General features: G+C 42.1%; 2 protein-coding genes across 9 annotated transcripts in view; one reads left to right on the forward strand and one right to left on the reverse strand.

Moving 5' to 3' along the window:
• Positions 1-17,790, reverse strand: part of Ctnna2 (catenin alpha 2) — a 1,149,087-nt gene that overhangs the window by 393,326 nt on the left and 737,971 nt on the right. The gene's annotated exons all lie outside the window — the stretch shown is intronic.
• The window catches only part of LRRTM1 (leucine rich repeat transmembrane neuronal 1), a 49,426-nt gene continuing 32,258 nt past the window's right edge, over positions 623-17,790 (forward strand). The window contains exons 1-2 of one of the 4 annotated variants that reach the window (XR_005503313.2): positions 623-14,811; positions 15,087-17,028. Coding sequence is in view for 2 of the 4 variants with exons in the window: in XM_006236700.5 (XP_006236762.1) it covers positions 15,146-16,717 (1,572 nt within the window). In the remaining 2 variants the exon portion in view is untranslated. Of the gene's footprint in view, positions 14,816-15,086; positions 17,093-17,790 lie in introns of those variants that run through there. The other 3 variants (XM_006236700.5, NR_172650.1, NM_001395622.1) reach the window with 3 other exon arrangements.

The following is a 17,790-nucleotide window of genomic DNA, read 5'->3' on the forward strand; positions in this document are numbered from 1 at the left end:
ATCTAAATAGTTGAAACAGATGCCACTGAAACAAGCCATTAACACTTGTGCACTGAGGATACCCTTCATTCACCAGCTATAAATTATCAAATTCATGAATCTCCGAGGTGAAGGGGATATGAGGCATCTTTTCTAACTTCTGTGTTTTATGCTGGAAGGAATTGCTAATAAGGTGTTAGGTCAGAACTTATTCATATGCACCGAGACTCTATGTTCACTACACCCAAAGTACATTTTGAGTGAGTGTGCTCTTGAGAAATTTTGTGACAAAATTTGAAGGGTGTGGGTGGGGTAGGGAAACATCTGGAGAACAGTTAAAGAGAAGATTTAAGGGACTACTTAATTTGGAACAAATAATAAACAAACAGAATGTGAGATTAGTTCTGCCTTCCGGGATTGTGATTATTGGCAAAGCTTCAGAGGGAAAGTTCTCTTCCAAGTATTCCATATCCTTTAGCACTTACCTTGTAGGGCGAGTACCCAGTACGTGGTTGTTGACCCAACACATGCCATAATTGCAATGTGAAATGAATCCGCTAAGTTCTTGTGTTTGAACATTTGGTCCCTCGCTGGTAGCTGTATTTTAGAAGGTTGTGGAACTTTTAAGAGGTGGAGCTTTGCTGGACAAAGTGGCTCACTAGAGGAATCCTTGAATTTTTATGGCATAGTTCCACTTCCTGTTTGCTCTCTGCTTTCAAACTATAAACACAATGTAACCAGCCAATTTCTGTTCCTATAGCCATGTATTCTATGCTTTTAAGAGAATGTATTCTTTTAAAGTGTAAACCAAAACAAACCCTTCCTTGACTGCTTCTTACCAGGCATTTTTGTCACAGGGACAAGAAAAGTAACTAATATTGCAGGTGCATCTAGGCATAGGTGTTTTTTGCTTGATGAGTGAATGCTCTGCAATAAGCATGACAGGCACTCATGATGAAGGACATAGGTTTAATGGGAATCAGAGTCTTCATGACAATGTAGTATCTTTGGAAGATCAGAATAAGCATTATTTACTTAGAGGCTGTTGAGAAAACAAGCCAATTGAAGCAAAGACCACAAGAATGTAGATGATGATGTATTTGCATGTTATTTTAACCAGGAAGACAGTCATCACTTGTCCCCATGCCCTCACTGGGCTTATGTTTAGACTGTACTACAAAGTACAGAGAAAGTCTAAGGAACTTGATAATCAATCCAGACTCCCACATTCAAACTGAGGTTTCTGATTATGTGTGGTTGCTCTATTCTGTCCTGTCCCTTTCCACAGAAACAGCAAAGTATGGTCATAGGGCCTGGCTGAGAGGAGCAGAAATCTGTAAGTAAGTCTAAACTACTCCTGTCTTGGCTTGCTAGGTCTATACTGGATGAAGACCCTAGAACAGAAGACCTCCCTGAATAGAAGTTGGGAGAGGAGTCAGTGAGGTTTTTGCCGAGCCCCAAGAATGGTTGCTCTTCAGGTACTGTAGTTCCCTTGTAAAGGATGTAAGGACTGTGGAAAAATCATGCCATATCATCAATGACAACTAAGGAAAATGGCTTAAATGTTCAGAGCCATGGTATTCTTATAATAGGAACATGGTAGGTTCTCTGGCCTATAAACAGAATTAAGTCATTAAAAGTACTCTGATTTACTCCCTCAAACAGAGTGATGACTCTATAAAATATTTCTAAGGTGGTGATAAAATTGCTCATATGTGTGAAGGTTTACAAAGAAAGTATATGGGCTCCTCAGAAAAGAATTCCTACCTTATTCACATCAACATTATTGTCATTTCAAATACTGGAACATAGCCTGCTGGGGCCTTTGTGGACTATGTTGTTCCCTAATGCAGCATCTCTAACATCTTGAGACTTTCCATAATGGCCTATTACTCAACATTCATGTTTAAACTCAAGTGACACCTCAGAGATACTGTCCTAGTTTCATTTCTGTGACTGTGATGAAGCATACCGACATCAAACAACTTAGGCGAGGAAGAGGTTTATTTCAGGTTACAAAAATTAGGTTACAGTTCATCATTACTGGGGAAGATGGGGGCAGGAACTTCAAACAACTAGTTATGTCATGTAGACAGCGAAGAGCAGAGAGAGATGAATGTATGCGTGCTGGCTTGCTTCCTGGTGCTAAGCTCAACTTCTACCCATACATTTAAGTACTTCTGCCTATGGAATGGTGAACGGGCTCTTTGCACCTCAATTAAGTTATTTAAGACAATTCTCATAGAAATATCCATAGGCTAATCCAACATAGACAACAACCTTTCATTGAGGCTATTTTCCTGGTGTTTTTAGTTAGTGTGAAATTGACAATTGCACTCAACCACAACAAAGACCCCAGATAACTTTTCAAAAATCAAATCTCATCTCTTAATTTATCTCTTCAGCATTGTTCTTTTTAAACTTTTCTTGTATTTATCAGCACCATGGCTGATGCCTGTGCACCTGCACAGAATAAGTGCCCCATAGATATTTGTTAATCTTGATGGCTGCTTGATTGGTGAGTTGGGACAGCATGCCCAAACGAAAAATAACTCTAGTAGCTTCAGTCAAGAGACACCTGCCATGTTTCAAGATAAGGAAATCTCAAGCAAATTTCACTCAGAATGACAACATTTACTTTACAGAGAAACTCGATCTCTCTCTTTCTTCTGCCTTTCCTCCTCACCTTCAGAGTAAGGACAAACCAAAAGGATGGGTGTCTTTGAATATTATACTCAATTTTTTTTTCGCTTAAGTAAAATCAAAACTTTGACGGGAAAAACTACACATTTTAGATGTAACTTACATGTACAAAGCCAAATGAAATGAACTGTTTCAAAAGAATTATGTATTTATTTCATGAATATGAGCACACTGTAGCTGTCTTCAGACAAACCAAAAGAGGGCATCGGATCCCATTACAGATGGTTGTGAGCCACCATGTGGCTGCTGGGAATTGAACTCAGGATTGGTGGAGGAACCTGTGGTCTTAACTGCTGAGCTATTTCTCCAGTCCCAATGAACTTTTTTTTCCAATCAACAACTTACTACTTCTCTTTCTTACTTCTGATGTGTAAAATGAAGAAATTCCTCCAAGTTATGGGACACTTGTATTTCTTATAATATGCTTGTAGAATTTTGTTGGTCCTAATACTTGAACAAAATCCAGAAGATTACTCAGGGGTATACACATGTTCTACAGATGTTTAAACTGTCATTTAAAGATTAGAGCGTCAGTCTTTAAACAGTCAGTAAAACAAGGCTTTGTTAAGTAATAGTCTGAACAGAAAGGAGGTCATTTCAAGTATATCCTTCCTGATCTGACTGTGTGAAATTATTGCTCTAACATTTACATGGTGTTTTCAAGTCAATGCAATATACTTTTAAAAATATTTATGTTCTGTCATTTTAATTTCAAATTTCTATTTTTATAGGCAAACTACAAGTTTGTAGAAAAATGTTATCCCCTTTCTTCCCAGCTAGTCATGCTGTGAAGCAACCTGTTTCGCTGTTTAAACCTGTGTTTGTTCTGTTTCAATTGTGCAGAAGGAAACAGTTTTGACACCTTTAAAAAAAATCAAAGATCTATCACTCACCAGGACAGCATAGCAACTGCACGAAAGGAAATCATGAGGGATAGCAAAAAAGCAACAGGGTTTCTAAAATGTTAGCAGGTTTACCGATTACCTGGGGAATCTTGTAAAAATTGAGATTTTCCTGGGTCCCTCTGTCTTTTATGGAGCCCAGGACTCAGCATTTCAAATACTTCATGGGTGACAATATTAGTTCTTGGAGCCTAGAGATGATACCGTTCAAGACACAAGAAATAAAAGTCACCTGATGGCATTTAGTATTTACAAGGGAAGTGACATCAAACAAGTGCAGTTGCTTTTAGACTTCAGAAACAACTGTAAATCCTCCAAGTCCCACCAACACAGGGAGCTTATTTCTCTATGCCTTGAGTCAGGCTGATCAGATGACTAGCTTTGGTCAAGAGATAGCAACATCTGCTTGCTGCTGCATCTGGAAAAGAGCATAAATGTAACGAGATCTCTCTTGCTGTCCTTGGAAGCCTATAGTCCCAGAGAAGTGTACCTGAGCTCACATGATGGAAAATGAGGCACTGTGGAAAAGAACAGTTACCCCAGCTATGGCAAAAAAGGTAGCCACAGCTAATAACATGCCAACTACCATCTCTGAGTGAAACCATCGTGGATCTTCCTGTCTCTGGCAAACACTTGTGTAAACAGAGCTGACCTCATTGAACCAGCTAACCTCAACTGTGCACAGAGATTGGAGTGAAACATAATCACTATTGTTTTAAGGATCCCACATTTGGATGTTTTTGTTTCTTGTTGTTTAAAGAATCAGTAAATCCTTGTGCTTATGATTCCATTTTCTTTTTGCCTTCAATCTCTATTTTCTGTTTTACTCTTAAATAATGGCAGTTGATATAAGTAATTATTATAATGGCATTTGATCCCTTTTTAAATGCCATAATTAAGTTGCTTTTTCTCCTATTTTACAACCTTGAAGATGTAGACAACCTTGTTAAATAGTAGGACAGTTTCTCCTTCATAGAAAGAGGAATCTCAAAATTTCTTTTCAGTAAGCAATAGATGTTTCAAATTCTTCTTGCCAACAGGATAAATATAGCATTTTCTTTTGAAGGACATGTCTAACCATTACCTTGTTTCATATTTGAGAAAGTAGAATAAGGTCTATCCATAAAGGGACAATCTTAGGCAGGGAAGACACATCAGTGACACTCTTGGGGAAGAATACACACAGCACCGTTCTGTCACTAACAGATTCCTTTCTTGGCCAACAGTGTGGCTACAAGGCTTCTTTGTGCTGGTTTATCCAATTAGACATCTCTTACAGGGCTGGTGACCCTTGACCATCTGGATTTGTTCCTAAACCTATCAGGCTGAAGTATATTTTTTCTTTCATACTTTGCCCCATGAAATAATATTAATAAAATTTCAATAGTTGTGCTTACTTGTGAGAGGACCCTTGCTATAAGCAGTTTTACAATAATTAAACTCTCCCTCATTTAGCTTTCACTTCCTCCTCTTCTTCAAGTTTGAGAATTATCAATTTAAAGAAAGGCTCTACTTTAGGGGCAGGGGTTGTGTTTCATGCTGAAAACTGAATAAACCCTAGCTTAATAGAAGAAAAGTTTGTTTTAAGAATAACTTTTGAGAAACAGGGCTTGAGAGATGACTCTGTGGTTAAGTAGTTATTGCTTGTTTTCTAGAGGACCTGGGTTTGGTTCCAAGTAATATCAAGTTACTCACAGCTATGTGTAAATTCAGCTCTAGGGGATCTCATGTCCCTTTATGGCCTCGGAAGGAACTCAATGACAAATGGCATAGACACATACTCATATTGATATATCCATATGCACATAAGTAAAAATAAATCTTAAAAACCATCTTGGGTTGGATAGTTGATTTAGTTGTTATGAACACTTATTGTTGCAAAGGACCAGGACTCAGTTCCCAGCATCCCTATGGAGGTTCACTACGTCCTTGGGCACCAGGCACATATTGTGATACAAATATGTACACACAGGCAAAATATTCACAAACATAAAATAGTAAAAATAAATCTAAAAAACCACTTTAAAAAAACAACCGATGGAAGCAGATAAAGGGGAGAAGGCTTTATTTTGTGGTCACTGTGCATCTCTATGCTACTAACTGAACTGTGAGTTCTGATGGGTACCAGTCTCATTTAACCTTTCTCACTGGAGATTTATTTATATCCTCAGCAATATAATCCACAAGCACTTTGCGGGGACTCCCTCATCTGCAGCTCCCTTTATAACACACATCCAGATCTTCAGCTGCTCACTCTTAGCAATCATACCTCCATTGCCTTTTTTCAAGATACTCATGTTTATTAAAATTATCTTACCTTACTTCTCATGGGGAAAATGCCACTTGAAAAACCCTCATCTCCAATGCAGAACAATCATTGCATTTGCCCTGCCCTGCTTCAATGTTAATTCATTCTGACCAATGTATTGCCTTATTGAAACAGATAGTGTGGCCTCCAACTGCCCTCCTGGCTTCCTGTAGCCTTTTCTTGTTCTTCATGTTCATGAACATCATCAGAAATACATTTCTTGCACTTACATTTCAGAACTCAAATGTCAGACTAAAAGTCTGCTCAACCAAGCTCTAAATCCAGTCTTACGGCTTCTTGCTCTCTTTGCCTTCTGTGTCTATAGGACTCATACTCAGTGCATCCTAGCAGAGGCCACAGTTTTCTCTACTTATTCTACTAACTGGAATTAATCTTGTCTCCTGACTAACCCAGGTAATGCATCCCTTCCCCCTTTCTCTCTGTATCTCTGAGCACCCCCCACTCTGTGTGTATGTGTGTGTGTGTGTGTGTGTGTCTTTGTGTCTGTGTGTCTCTGTGTCTGTGTGCTATGTTTGTTTCTGTGTGTGTGTGTAGGTACGCATATGTCAAATGGTTCTGTATAGATGGAGGACAATTTCCATGTGTTGGGCCATGTTCTTTTTCCACCTGGACTGTGACAGGGTGTCTTAGCTGAGACTGAGCATGCCAGGCTAACTAGCCTATGAGCTTCTGAAAGTTCTCTTGTGTCTGCCTCCCATCTCCCTGTAGGGACACACTGGGATTATAGATGCTTTTAATGCTATGACTGACTTTAAAATGAATTCTTGTGATCCAGACTCAGGATATTAGGAAGGCATAGCAAGCAAAGTTTTACCCAGTCACATTTTTTATCCATATTCTCGGACCCTCTTTTTTCCCTTGAGTTTCTCTACCTGATCGCATTCAACTAGTTAGATTTCTCCAAGTACAGCCATAGTTTATTCCCCTCTCATTATATAGACCACACAGTTTTGTTTGGACAGCCCCTTTCAGGTTCAAGGAGCATTGAAAGTAGGGGCCAAATTTCACTTACTGCATATTCTCAACTGATCCTAAACCTAAAACAGACTAACAAAAACAAATAATGGCAGCAAAAATATTGTGATAAATAATTAAAAGGCATTCCTGGTCGAAGACTAAGAAGTCATTCCTAAGAATTGGGGTCATTTGAAGGAGGATATAAATTAATCTGAATGTGCTGGAATTCCACATAGGGCTCATGGAATGGATGGGGGCAGGGAATTCCATACAAAGTAGATATGTGAAAGGAATCCATGCAGAGGACATAAAACAGTGTGAATCCAGCTTGAAGAAAAGGCTAGGCCTTCCTGTGTTAATATTTATTCCTATCTTTCAATGTAGTATGATTAGTTTTCTATATTGACTTCAGGGTCCATTGGAATGTTGATTAGATAAATAATCAAATCACTTAATAAACTCAACCAGAGTGGCTGTGAACCAGTAAGTATGATATACTTCTTTAAGCAAGATTCAGGAACATTACCAATATTGCATGGTAATCCATATGCCATGTATGTAGGGTTCCTCATGTCTTGTCTTTTATGTGTTCAGGTAGAAGGTAGAGGGTCTTAAAATAATAGGTTTGTCTCTGAGGAAGTTTTATTTTGTTTTACATTTAGTTATGTGTGTGTGTGTGTGTGTGTGTGTGTGTGTGTGTGTGTGTGTGTGTGTGAGAGAGAGAGAGAGAGAGAGAGAGAGAGAGAGAGAGAGAGAGAGAGAAAGAGAGAGAACCTGCTTAGGTATCATGGCAGTCCCCTCTTAGCATATTTTAAGTATCACTGGATTAATATGTTGTTCATCAACGACATGTTTATAAAAATATCTTGGCTGCCTTGTTTATAAGAGGCAGGACAATCATATGGAAAATCCAACTTTCTTTCTGCAGTGAGACTTCCTTTGCTTGGGTTGATTGAAAAACAGTGTCAGAATGGATTTCCTGCAGTCAAGAACACACATGGAGAGAGTTTGGTCACTGCCTGCCCAGCTTCATGGAAAAGGGACCATCGTGTGTTTTCATGTGTAGTGTGCAGGGGTTTCCCAACAAGCAGAGAAAGAGCTGTGGGGATGAAACATACACAACCTTCTAGAAATATATTTGAAGCATACAGTGAAAATGTTTTCAAAGGTCTTCATCCTTTGAACATCAATTGTCTTTCTAGAGTAAAAGTGTGAAGTCATATTTCCTAGGGTGTGCAAGAGCTATACATATGATTAGATTTATCAAGATATTTCATGAGGCTTTACAAACAGTAATGACCTAAGCACTGAACAAGAGGGGACAAATCCAAAGGCAATGCATCCTCCAAACACAATGGTTCATTTCTGGCTTGTTCATGTTAATTGCTTTTATTGTCACTATTAATTATGTTTCTTTTAGTTTGAATTTTCTATTTTTCTATAAACATCTCCATTAGAAACATACATGAGACATAATAACTTTGGATAGTGCTAAGAAACTGACAAACATTAGCAAACATTAGTAATGTCATAAACTTTTCTAGAAAGATGGCTCTTTAGTTCCTTTGCCGATCTTCCCCTCATGTATTCCCGTTGTCCTGTTCCTTTCATGATTAGAGGGCCGAAGATACAAGATAGAGTGCTGTCTCTTAGAACAGTCTCCACAGAGTCAAAGTCTTTTGTCAGATGTCAGGACATCATCATGGCTTAAAGAAGAATGGTAAAGGTAAGGTAAGACCAGCCAAAGGCCCTAGGAATGCTCAGTGTCTTTCCTAAACTGATTATAGAACCAAGCCTTACTAGGAAGACCTCTCTCTGCTGGAACCTGTAGTAGACATAGACCCTCTACTTCATGGTCTTAAAAGTCAGTGAGAGAGACAAAATGCAGTTGAGTCAGTTTATCCTGTTGACTAAACTCTATCACCAAGGTTGAATCACAACTTAACATTTATGTCCCATCCATTCTTCAGCTACAAATTAAGGAGGCCTGGGATTCCATTTCTGCCTAGAACTGGACAGTTCTCCCATATAAAGCTTCTCAAAAATTTCATTTTGTTGGTCTTAATTTTGTTTGTTTTATTATTCCTCCTCCCCTTCCTCTCCTTCTCTTACTCCTTCACCTCTTCCTCTTCCCTTTCTTCTTTCTCTTCCTCCTCTTCCTCCTCTCTCCATTACAATTTGATGTATTGCATCTCTCATGTGGCCTTGAATTGGATACATAGCCAAGGATGACCTTGAAATCCCAATCTTTCCATCTTTACAGTTACAGGTTGGTACTACCACATCTAGTTTATGTGATTTGTGGGACAGAAGCCAGGTCTACATTCACACACTGGAAGCAAAATACAAATGGAGATACATCCTCAGGCCTGCTTCTTTTTTAATGAAATTATTTAATTATCTAAGTTTTATTGGTAAGTGCGAAGATTGAGGAAAGTCTCAAGACTGCATTTCTAAGAAGCTGTGAGGTTGCTTGGTCCAGCTCATTTTATTGAGTCACAAAGTTTTAGCATGCATGATCTAACTAAACTCTCCCAAGTATCCTTTCAGGTAGCCAGCCTTGACCTATTTGACAGACAATGGGAATGGCACATGCAGAGTCAAACTAAGAAGAAAAAATAATTCGGGCATGGAGGCTTATGCCTAAAATTCCAGCACTAGGGAAGTATAAACAGGTCACAAGTTTTAGATCATCCTGGGCTTCAGAAGAAGTTCAAATTTAACATGAGGAAACCTTCTCTCAAAAATCAAAAAAAAAACAAAAACAAAAACAGAAACAAAACAAAAGACAAAAACAAATACAAAAACCTAATGACAAAACAAACAACAGAAACCCTAACTTAGTGATTTTGAGTCTTGATTTCAAGATGTTTAACCAATCCTTGCAGTTCTGAAACGTCATATTAGAAATGGTTGCCACACTCATATAGAATGAATAGGATTAAAAAATTAGTAAAAGTAAACAATTAATAGAGCATATTAATAGATAGAGTGATGGGTCATTTCATATTGGATAGGGTAGAATGGGGGTCAGTTATCCTAGCTATTTGAGCTTCATGTTGAAGGTTAGAATAGACGTCTCCCCTAGACAGACAAAGCATAAAATAAAAGGTTCATCTAACATGTCAAGACCAAGTACATAAGTCATCATAGAAAGGACCCATAAATAGGCTCAAAAGGAAAGGACACTCATATTTACTTAGTTTACCACTATTATTCCCTTCATTCATTGAGCACAAGGGGGACTTCTTTATTACTATTTGCACTGCTGCCTTTTTTCAGGAGGGACACGCAGCTTGATCAGAAGGGATCCTTCCCTTTCTTATTTGTTTCTACTAACTAGACCTCCTGAGCAAAGTCTGAGGGTCCTCACCCCTGGGCTCCACAGGCATCTGTGGTGGCACTCCACATAAAGTGCCATCTGTGTGGTGCGTGCCCAGAGGAACAAAGAGGTTAATTCTCTTCTTTTGAAACTGTGACTCCCATCCTCCCCCAGTTTCTCTAAGTGTTTCCTTTTAAAGAAAAGCCATGGTTCACTGCTACTGAAAATTAAAGACAACAGCATAAAGATCAAGGTCCAGGCTGGTACCAGCAATGACAGAACATTAAAATCGTTACTTGAGGTTTTTTTTCCTTAAAAACTGACAAAGACTATTGAAGAAAAGACATCTATAGCATGGGTTAATTTCATAAATGTGTGTGTGTGTGTGTGTGTGTGTGTGTGTGTGTGTGTGTGTGTGTGTGTCTGTTGCTCACCAGCATTGGTATATGGAGAGATCAAGGGTTGATATTGCGGTATCATCTTCCATCACTTCTGTTCTCTTCCATATTCTTCAAAACAGCATGTCTCATTGAACCTCACTGTTTAATCTAGACTGCAGGAAGCCTTCTGGATCCTTGTGTTTCTACTGTCAGTGATAGGATTATAGTACAGGTGACCACATCTGTCCCTTATATAGGTACTGGGGATCTGAATTCAGGTCTTCAAGCTTGCCTCCAAGCACTTTACCCATCTCCACAGTCCATTTCAGAATCTCTCTAGTTTTGTCTCTGCCTTCACAGATTCTTTAGGCCGAAATGGACAAATTGGAGGTGACCTTCAGTTTAGATGAAATGAGTGGAGTGGCAGTAATGGCTTCCTCCATCCCACATCACATGGAGTACCAAGAAATCATGAGAGAGTTATTTTTTGTTTGTTTGTTTGTTTTTTAGGTAAAGTTTACTTTATAAGGTCGAAGAGAGAAGGAATAGCCAAGTAGCCCATCCTTCTCTACAGATTATACTTCTTGATTCTCTAAGTATATGAGGTTCCCTCCCTTCAACCTCTCTTCAGTTACAGATTTGCTTGGCAAACAGAATCGTAACCTGCACACCCTGGAATTCCTTCTGATTTGCTGAAATTGTGTTTTCAATACTTAGCTTTTCTGACACCAGACTAGGGGGACAGGCCTCCACTCCTAACCTCATGTTAGCTTGCTATTTTCTGGTGGTTCCCTTGATGAATATCCAGCTTCTAGAATTGACTGCATATTACCTCAATAAGATGGACTCAATCTCCTACCCTATACAAACATGATATTAGTAGGTTTCTCAAGACATGTAGAACACTGCTCTTCCGACAATGAAGAAGACATGGGTAGGATAAATCTGTGCTTACCACCGAAGAAAACTTGATGAAGAACATGGTGGCCACTGTATTGCTTGATAAATGAAGCTTTCTCTCAAGACGAGCAAAGGAAAAAAAACCAAGAAAATAACTGAAGGCAAGTATATTCCTCCCTTATATCAATATCTTGGACTCTTAGAAGCATGGAATGAAAATTTGTGAAAAAACAGCCATATCAACTTGCCGTGGTGACTCAAAAGTTGTCGTTTCTCAACTCAACTTTGCTGAAACACTTGATTCATGTTGTTCTTATTTAACCTAATTTGCATTGATTTAATCAGTGCTGGTATGCTTTAAATACATAATAAATTGGAATTCTGCAACTCAGAAGACTTAGAATAGCTAAATTTCAATAAAGCTCATTTCAATCTGTTAATGTATACAGCTCTGCCAAGGGATTTAAGAGGATAGAAAAGATGCAACTTGCCACATTAGAGGTGAGAAGGGCTTAAAGATACCATGCAGACAAAATGATTTGCAGGATAACAACATGAAATATATATTATATATATTTATATATAAAAATATACATGGTCATAATTACAAGCTAGGATCTTCTTCTACACTTTGAGTGGCATACTTAGAAGAAAACTCACATATAAATGCAGTATGTTTAATTTTATTCTCTTTCTTTTTTTGCCAACACTCAACTCTTCTCTGCCTCTCTGTACCAGCTCTACAAATCAAGTGACATCCAAAGTAGGACCTCTTCTTGCCCATTTGGCAGCCTCTCTCATCCTTCTGCCAAGCTGCATGCATTATAAGGATTTTCTTCCTAGCAGCCATGGGTATTGGGTGCCTTATGCTCAAAGTACTTGCTGAATGGCTGGCCACTGTTTACCCCTGCCTAAGCCTGCCCAGCCTTGCTCCTCCAACCCTTTAGAGTTTATGGCTCAATCAGTCGGCATGCTGTCAGGAATAATTGTTTTGGCAAGGGGTAAAACCACTTGATGATGAAATTGTTTCTCTGTCTGTTAAAGTGTTCTGCAGCAACGCAGTAGTGCCAAGTGCCCAGTCCAGGGCTCGGTTGGAGGGAGGGTGAGGAGAGCTGACCATCCAGACTGGCAAAGAAAGAACACAGCTCTGTGGCAGAACAACAAAGATCTATCTGTGTTCGTAAGGTGTATGACCTTGAGTAATCCCCAGATGTCTCTGGCCTCAGTTTCGTCATGTGCAAAATGGAGAAGGTTGATTTTCTCATGTCTCCTGTAGCTCCGAAGACAGCATGTGATGTCTAGGACATTTCAGATTTGTGTTCTTTTCAATTAAATGATGAATCTTGGAGATGAATGACCAGGGCAGAGCTCAGAGGAATACAGAATGGGATGATTCATAGGACTTTTCCTGAAAAGTGCCACCTCTCTTTGGTGACCTTAATTCTACCAATATGTCTTTTCAACTTCGTTGTTAAGGGCCAGTCTAGTGGCTTGACCAATAAACTCAACCTGTGAGATCGTCCAGCTACATCCATCCTTCCTAGCAACATAGTAGTGACAGATAGCACCCACTTACTTGGAGTTTATTAGAAGCAGAAATGATACAAATATGAGGACACTAGTCCACTTCAATGTATGACTCCTCCTGACACTGGCTGACTTAGCCATCTTTGAAGATTTTGATTTTTAAAAAATAGATGACCAATAGTTCTGTGGCAATAGGGTAGATCTGTTATGGTTGTGACTGGAGGGGTACTTATTCATTATATGGACTACTGTCTATAAAGGACTGAGAGTAGAAAATCCAGCAGGGGCTTTCCCTGGTTTTCACAAGAAAAGTAGCATTATTCTCTGTAGTAGCAAAACTGAATTAAGGATGAGTGGATGAGAAAAAGCCTTCCTTTTCCTTTAAAATACTTCTCTACACGTTTTCTAGTACATTCTCCAGGGTTTAGATGTAATTACCATGAGCAGCACATGTCAATGTTAGGCTCTCTCTTGTCATACAACAGCATCTTTATCCTTGAAGGCGGTTTGCTCCATGGAAAGGGTGTACACTAGGTGAGCCCCAGTAGGCTCTTCAGCAGTCTCTGTGTACACAGACTGAATTTGCCATACTGCAACCCTCTCACACCATCAGGACTCAGATGGCTTTTCCTACACAGTGGGCTTTTAAAGCATTCTCTCAGCAAACCCTGAAAATGGCCAGCTCCCTGTAGAAGGGTAGTTAGTGTTAATGCTAGCAAATGAGAGGAGAGAAGAGAGGAGAAGAGAGGAGAGGAGAGGAGAGGAGAGGAGAGGAGAGGAGAGGAGAGGAGAGGAGAGGAGACTGAGACTGACAGAAGCAACCCCCAAATCCCTGCTTTCTTGTGTCTCCTCTCAAGTTGCTTTTGGAAAGCAAAGAAACAAATGTTGATTGCTGTACAGAGTCCTACGTATCTGTTACACGTAGGCAGTTTAACAGAGGGGGATATATTCCCAAGGAAAGGTTGGTGGTGCAGGGGGGGGGGCGAATATGTTGCTCCCTCATTTAGATATATCTTGTCATTGATGATGTTTCTTACCCCACCCCCTCTTCCTTTTTTTCCCACCCGCAAATATATACAAAAAAAAAAAGAGCTGAGAGTGTTTTTCATTTCATCAAAGAACATATATTACTTTAGCGGCTTGGTTAAAAAAAATGTTGGTTTTCTGCCCACCCCTTTTCAATCTGCCGGTGTTGGAGGTGCTCGGAGAAGACGCACAATCGCGAGCAGCTTACGACACTCAGTGAGCAGTCGGTGCCGGTGCAGGCTCGCACACACTCCTCAGAGGAGGGAAGGAGCCGGGCGCTGCTCTGCGCTCCGCAAAGCAAAGCATGAGCCGGCCAGGTTTCCGCAGCTGCCCGGGACACGAATGGCAGGCGTTTTCCAACTGGGACTCCAAGGTGGCTGCGATTCGCGGTGGTCATTGCCGATGACATTCTCCAGACTGTCAAATCCTGGGGAGTCTCGAGCCCCGAGTTTGGAGTTGATTTTTTCCCTCAACCCCCCAACCACGTCACAGTCTCAACTGCAGAGGAAAAAAAAAGGGGGGACCGAGGCAGGAAGGCGAGAAGCCCGGGCTCCCGGCACGTAGTTGGGAAACTTGCGGGTCCTAGAAGTCGCCTCCTCGCCTCGCCGACCGCCCCTGCAGCCCCGGAGCGCAGCAGCAAAGTGAGACATTGTGCGTCTGCCAGATCCTCGGGCCGCGGAGCAGGGCTGCCTCGGGAAACACAGAGGGGTCTTCTCTCGCCCTGCATATAATTAGCCTACACACAAAGGGAGCAGCTGAATGGAGGTTGTCACTCGCTGGAAAAGGGTGGGTAAGACACTTTTTTAATTAAATTCTTTCCAGAAGAAAAAAAATTTTCCTTCCTTTGCTGCCGCATCTAACATGGACTGCATTACCCCGGCTTTGATCTTTCCGAGGCTGTGAACTTTGTATGCCGCCCGGCTTTCTGCATGCTTAGAGGTGAACGTGTGGCTCTAGGGAGGTGGGTTCCTTCTACATTTTTCTATATTGATTTGATTTTTTTGTCCCTTTCTTCCCCCTCCCCCTCCCTCTCCTCTCCCTCGGAATAAAATATGATATAGATTTCTGACCCAGCGCTTCCAATGGACATTCTCCAGTCTCTCTGGAAAGATTCTCGCTAATGGATTTCCTGCTACTCGGCCTCTGTCTACACTGGCTGCTGAGGAGGCCCTCGGGGGTGGTCTTGTGTCTGCTGGGGGCCTGCTTTCAGATGCTGCCCGCCGCCCCCAGCGGATGCCCGGGGCAGTGTCGGTGCGAGGGGCGGCTGCTGTACTGCGAGGCGCTCAACCTGACCGAGGCGCCCCACAACCTGTCCGGCCTGCTGGGCTTGTCTTTGCGCTACAACAGCCTCTCGGAGCTGCGCGCTGGCCAGTTCACAGGGTTAATGCAGCTCACGTGGCTGTATTTGGATCACAATCACATCTGCTCGGTGCAGGGGGACGCCTTTCAGAAACTGCGCCGAGTTAAGGAACTCACACTGAGTTCCAACCAGATCACCGAACTGGCCAACACCACCTTTCGGCCCATGCCCAACCTGCGCAGCGTGGACCTGTCCTACAACAAGCTGCAGGCGCTAGCTCCGGATCTCTTCCACGGGCTGCGGAAGCTCACCACCCTGCACATGCGGGCCAATGCCATTCAATTCGTGCCGGTGCGCATCTTTCAGGACTGCCGCAGCCTCAAGTTTCTCGACATTGGATACAATCAGCTCAAGAGTCTGGCGCGCAACTCTTTCGCCGGCTTGTTCAAGCTCACAGAGCTACACCTGGAGCATAACGACTTGATCAAGGTGAACTTCGCCCATTTCCCGCGCCTCATCTCCCTGAACTCGCTCTGCCTGAGGCGGAATAAGGTTGCCATTGTGGTCAGCTCTCTTGACTGGGTTTGGAATTTGGAGAAAATGGACTTGTCTGGGAACGAGATCGAATACATGGAGCCCCATGTGTTCGAGACCGTGCCGTACCTGCAGTCCCTACAGCTGGACTCCAACCGCCTCACCTACATTGAGCCCCGTATCCTCAACTCCTGGAAGTCCCTTACGAGCATCACTCTAGCCGGGAACCTGTGGGACTGCGGGCGCAACGTGTGTGCCCTGGCTTCCTGGCTCAGCAACTTCCAGGGACGTTACGATGCTAACTTGCAGTGCGCCAGCCCGGAGTACGCACAGGGCGAGGACGTCTTGGATGCAGTTTATGCTTTCCACTTGTGTGAGGATGGGGCCGAGCCCACCAGCGGCCACCTCCTGTCGGCGGCCGTCACTAACCGCAGTGACCTAGCGCCCCCTGAGAGCTCAGCCACGACTCTGGTGGACGGTGGGGAGGGGCTGCACGATAGCACGCTTGAACCCATCACCGTGGCTATCCCCGGCGGTGAGCACGCAGAGAACGCAGTGCAAATCCACAAGGTGGTCACGGGCACGATGGCCCTCATCTTCTCCTTCCTCATCGTGGTCCTCGTACTTTATGTATCCTGGAAGTGTTTCCCAGCCAGCCTCAGGCAGCTCAGACAGTGCTTTGTCACGCAGCGCAGGAAGCAGAAGCAGAAACAGACCATGCATCAGATGGCTGCTATGTCTGCCCAGGAATATTATGTTGATTACAAACCCAACCACATCGAGGGGGCCCTGGTTATCATCAACGAGTACGGCTCGTGTACCTGTCACCAGCAGCCTGCGAGGGAATGTGAGGTGTGATTGTCCAAGAGGCTCCCTACCCATGCACTACCAAATACGCCTGGGCAGCCAGGCGGGCCAGCGGGCACCAGGACTGGTTTCCTCTGCGCTCTGATTTGTTGACTGAAACTGTAAGGGGATCTCTCCCAGAGACTTGACATTTTAGCTTTATGTGTCTTAAAAACAAACAAACAAACAAAATCCCGAAATAAAACACAACAAAAAACCCCACCCCATAATCTTCAGGACAGTCTGTCTTAAATTTCATATGAGAACTTCTTCCTCCCTTTGAAGATATGTCCATATTCAGGAATCTGAGAGTGTTAAAAAAGGTACCAATCATTGATTTTTTTTTGTAAACTAAAACGTTTAAAATAAAATAGCATTTACAGTTTCTACAGACTGGTGGAACCTAACTGAACTGCTTGCTACCTGTCTTACTGTAGAAGCAGGGTTGACGTTTCTTTGGACTGTAGGTGGGAGCTGGAAAGATGGGTGGTGGCAGGTGGGGGAAAAAAAAACCTCAGAAATTATGGAGCAAAATTGTCAGGTTCTATTTGAAATGATGAGAGGGACAAATGAAGAAAGCTTATCAATGTAATTGTATCTTCATGAGTAAGGTTCAAAAAGTCATTAAGACCCTTTACAGTATAGTCTGAGGAGTGGACTAAGACAGCTCTACTTTAAACTGAGGGAAGACTGGGCATCAATTCTTGGACTTACCGCAGAGATCAGAGATCTTGGTAGGATCACTGCAAATGGCTTTTTAAAGGCAACGCTTGACAGTTTGAAAGGGCTTTCCTTCTTTCAAATCAGCTCAAGATTTCCCTATCAAATTCCACTTGATACTTGGTCTTAATTCTTCCTTGTTCTTTACTCACCTGAATTAGTAGAGATCTGTGCCCTTTAGCGTCCCTACCCATGTTTAGGAGAGAGAGAGAGAGAGAGAGAGAGAGAGAGAGAGAGAGAGAGAGAGAGAGAGAGAGGGAGAGAGAGGGAGAGAGAGGGAGAGAGAGGGAGAGAGAGGGAGAGAGAGGGAGAGAGAGGGAGAGAGGGAGAGAGGGAGAGAGAGGGAGAGAGAGGGAGAGAGAGGG

This window comes from Rattus norvegicus, chromosome 4, assembly GCF_036323735.1.
Source record: "Rattus norvegicus strain BN/NHsdMcwi chromosome 4, GRCr8, whole genome shotgun sequence".
Taxonomy (NCBI): Eukaryota; Metazoa; Chordata; class Mammalia; order Rodentia; family Muridae; genus Rattus; species Rattus norvegicus.